General features: G+C 40.5%; 1 protein-coding gene across 1 annotated transcript; it reads right to left on the reverse strand.

Moving 5' to 3' along the window:
• Nucleotides 1–2,532: 2,532 nt before the first annotated feature.
• LOC148299140 (uncharacterized) lies at nucleotides 2,533–3,006 on the reverse strand (the record flags this gene model as incomplete). The annotated part of the gene is given in 1 exon segment (XM_088276355.1): nucleotides 2,533–3,006. A coding segment is annotated over 1 exon segment (474 nt), but the record flags the coding sequence as incomplete, so codon positions are not given.
• Nucleotides 3,007–4,656: the final 1,650 nt, after the last annotated feature.

Genomic DNA, 4,656 nt, shown 5'->3' on the forward strand with positions numbered 1-4,656 from the left:
TTGCATTTGATTTGCATTGCCTTCGAATTGTAACCAATTTGTTAGATCTGTTGTTTTGGCATCCTGAACATACTAAACTTGTTCATAAGTGCCCAACAAATCAGCCATATCTGTCATGGTCGACAGTATAACTTTAACAGCTTGCTTCTTCATTAAGTAAGCCAGCATCCTCGCCATGTTATCCCTGATGTTCATGCCACCGATCAGTAGAATACTTGCTGTACTTCGAGTCAAGAGCAAGTATGAGTTGATCGCGATATTGATGAGCTATGAACCGACCATTTGCAGTTATTTATGTAAAGGCAGATATTGTAAGATATGCTATTCGATAACATCAAGGGTGTTGGTGTTGGTTATGCATTCAGTGTTTGAGTGTTGTTGTTTTTTGAGTGTTCTGATAATTTATGTTAATTGTTGGTGGTAGGTGAGGACTGCATTGTTTGTGTTTTTGTTGGGTTATGGCATTCTTTTATTTTTGAGGATATTCTGTATATTGGCTATTTAGATTGCTCGTTATGTGTACCCATTTAGGGCCAGTTGGCAGACCAGCTCAACTGTCTATATCTTGATACTCACATTGTTATTGTTATTGATATTGTTTGAGGGCACGCTTGCCTTCAATAACAAATCCACTAGCTTGAGAATACACTCGCTACTGCTATTTTTCAGGAGTAGTGCAGGATACTTATTTATTAAATATTTCATTTTGTTGTCAATTGAAACATCCTTCACACGTATCTTAATGAATCTGTTGAGGAATGAGTTTGGTAGTCCCTTTCTATCGCCGGCATTGCTCTCCTTCAATACAACAATCGGCCGGAATTGCTCGTTCTTTATGAATGTTTGGTTGAGTTACACGACAAATAGACTGCCACGATAATCGAATAAGCTGTTGATGCCCTCGACTACTGGCTGTTGAGCTAAGTTCAAATCGTATAATGCCACCTGTGCGCCATTTTTGACACTTTCCAGTAAGACTTAATCATGCCATTGGAATTATTGGTTATGAGGCTTGAATTGGCCTAACAAATCGGACAGCTATGTGTGAGGGGAGAAGAATATGCGCTATTTTGGGGAGATCCCGAGCAGTTAGAGGGGAAGATCTGTTTTTATGAGCAATGGAAATGTTAGTTCTTTTACGATACTTATTGATTGCAGCTCGAGGGTGTTCACACTGAAGCTACCTCGACTGCTATTTACTTGTTTGGCTATGAAAGATATGAGCTATTCTTTCATTTTTTAAAGCTTTGGCGCATACTCCACCAATTCTCCAATTATGTAGTTTAAGCCTTCAATTGCAAGTATATGCAATGCCCAGTAATATTTCTCGACCCAGTCATCGGATTCGCACTTATATTCACCCATAAACTTACAGATCCAATTCACATCTCTCATTGTCAGCAGCCTTTTGCTGAGCCCATACTTTGGGCCCAATTTGCAGTTATATTGCGATAGGAATTAGAATATCAAATCTGCGATGTTGTGATAGTTCTCAGAGATCGAATATTGAGAGTCAGCCGAGTTGCTGCTTGATTTAAGTAACTGATGTTTAATCATTGTTTTAATATCTGCCTCAGCTTCGAGTAGATACTCCGGATGGGTTATTGGCTCAACCCAGATCTATGTGAATCTGTTGCGTAATGCTGGCGATAGCTATTTCTTGCCATAATCTCCCGAAGGGTTCATTGTGCCAATTATGCAGAAACCCTGTTTCGCTTTGATTGTTTACCATCCCTCTCCACGTTCCACTCCGATCTCATTTGATTCGAGTAACTGGTTTAATCTTTCAAGCACGGAGTCTTCGGCTGTGTTGATTTCATCGATGAGCAGCACTGCTCCGTCAAGCATGGCATTAATGACCACACCATTTACATATTCGAACTTATTACTATTGTTTGTGTTTCCACGGATGCATGGTCTTAAAGATCCTAATAAATCAGATGCCTCAGTATGTTTATGGCAATTTATGCTATAGAATTGTCTCCCGGATATCGAAGCGATAAGTTCAGCTAATGTAGTCTTCCCGCAGCCTGTCTCTCCAACTAACAAAACCGGCTCCTCATTGCGAACAGCCTTAAAAGTCAACGCTGCCATCCTCTTGAAACTTTTATTCATTTGCACATAAATGCTCGACTGTCTCAATATTTCCTAATTAAGCTCAACTTGAATAACTCTTTCGTACTAATCCACCATATTGATTGTTTGTTATTGTTCGGGGTTATGAGATTTGACTCCTGCAAGAAGAGCACTTTCGATGAACCGCTTTTACTAATAGGCTTATGTCCTCAATCTCTCTGCTAAAAGAGCGTATCCTTCTTTCATGAAAGAGTTTTTGTCTGTAAATTTGCGGCCTGTCCATTTCAAAAGGTCCCTGATGGTTATGATGCCATCTTTACTGAAGACTCGTTGCTTGCTTCGATAGTTGTGCAAACTTTAAAGTATCTTCTTGACGTAGAGGAACAACTCTTTGGAATCTGAGAGGATAGGCCTACGGACTTTCATGATTGCCATTGTGTCCTAGATTGTAATGTTTTAGAAATTCAATGCGATGAAGCGATTGCGAAATGCCCGAGAGAGTGTTTTTCTACCCGAATACGAGGAAGGGTTCTGGGTGGCAAATATTCTGAAATTACTATGAGGCTTTATATGTTTCTGCTGCTCCGGAATGAAGAGTTCTCGATTATCATCAAGCAAGCGGTTCAGGCATTACAGAATTTATGTCCTTGCTAAATTCAGCTCATCTAAGATCAGCCAGTATCCTTCTCGGACTGCTTCTACGAGAGGCCCCTAACGGAAGACAAGCTTGCCTTGCTTGTCCGGAAAGTAGTTCCCCAAATACTATTCGATTTATGTGTGCTGATGATTGTTTATCCTGACAAATTTGAAGCCTGCAATACCTGCTACATACTTGATTATGCTTGTTTTGCCTGCTGAAGTTGGACCTTCGAGCAGGACAGGGAGATCGGTGCCTGCGATGGCCCTTAGAAAATCTCTTAGATGCTCTTGGAATGTTTAAGTTAAGTGAAATACCTCTGGTTGTTCTTGGCTGGCATACCCTCCATTTTGAACTAAGAACCCATGCATTTCAGTGAACCCCTAAACTTTCCTTGGCTGTGCAGTGTTCTCATAGCCTTTAAGCAAGGCCTTATGCTGAAATCCCAACAGAAGAGCATCATAGAGAGCTCGATTGAAAGTATAAATTTATTTATTTTTGTTCAGATAGGCCATACACCTTGATAAGTTCCTCAAAGATATCGTCTTCTCTTTTTTCACTTCGAAGTATATCTTGGAGATCTCCTGAGGGTTCAGTTGCGCGCATGTTTACTGGACCATCATCTCCACATCATTTTTGGTTGGCTCTTGCAAATCGAGCACCGTAAATTTTTAGGTCAAGTTTGCTGGTAGTGGTTTCTTGCCTGAATCGTTTGCTGGGTTCATGCATGCGATTATTCTGAAATCCGTATGTCTCTCCACATAGGTCAAGTCTCCCTTTTCATACAGCAATAAGCTTTTGCCTGAAATCAATGGCACAACCTTCTGTAAAACATCATTAGACGCCAAATTGATTTAATCGATGAGCACCCAATCGCCATTTTTCATCGCCTTTATGAGATTGCCCTCCAAAAAACTAAAAACCAAACTACTGTCAATTCGGTCCAAATTCGCATAAATACTTTCAAACCTTTTCTTCAGTTATTGCCACTCCTGTAGTTCCTTTGTGTTTTCTTCCGATGACAGTTTTTCCTTGATTTTGGTAATTGAGGCAATTAGACTCGGGAGAAGTCGATTGAATTGACTGTTTTGGTACATTTTCATGAGATTCTGTAAATATGATTAGTTTCTATCGGAGCCAGGAATCATTCTAAATTTCTACATAAAGGAAAAGAATAGTTCTCTGAGTAGCATCCTACAATCGACTGGCTTGAATCCTCCGACTAAGTCCATAGCATCAGTGCCTGACGACATGTTATAAACATACAAATTATGGCCACCAAGTTCTCCCAGATACTGCACCAAAGTAGTCTTCCCGCATCCAGTCTCACTTATCAGCAATGGAGTCTCACTGGTTTCCATGCAAATCGCAAGTCTCTCCAAAATTGATAAAGAATACTGAGTCTTGACAATACTCTTCACATTGGGAAACTGGCGGCTGGTGTCGATGAGACTTCTGCCGATTCTGATGCTCTTGTAGTGTTCCTCGTTGTGGATGGTTCGCGATGAATCGAGTGTATTAGTAAGATCTCTGGTTTCTAGATCCAAGCTGTCTTTAAAGGATTGAGTGAAATAAGTGCCCCAAAGCTTGTTTGTGTCCTGTTCGTTTGTTTATAGCATAGCCGACCGAGCTCTGATTATCCGATTCCAAAGCTTATGTGCGCTGATGTACCCATATTTGCGTTGATGTTCGCCTAACACATCTAAAAGGTACGCATAGTTATCCTGATTCTCAATAAATGGCATTTCCTCCGTAATCATTCTTTTCTTGAAATCCAAACACTTGATGTATGAGTTATGTCCTATTTTGCTCATGATGCGCTATCTGCTGGTATTGCTGCAAAGTGCGAGTATCTTGAAGCCGCCTTTCGCATGGATAATAAACTTCTGGTTGTGATAAATCTTATGCTCTTCAGCCAATGTCCGGAAACTGACGAGTAGCTC

Source organism: Brachycentrus maculatus, unplaced genomic scaffold, assembly GCF_059751285.1.
Source record: "Brachycentrus maculatus isolate JH-2025_06_01 unplaced genomic scaffold, ASM5975128v1 h1tg001311l, whole genome shotgun sequence".
NCBI classification, from domain to species: domain Eukaryota; kingdom Metazoa; phylum Arthropoda; class Insecta; order Trichoptera; family Brachycentridae; genus Brachycentrus; species Brachycentrus maculatus.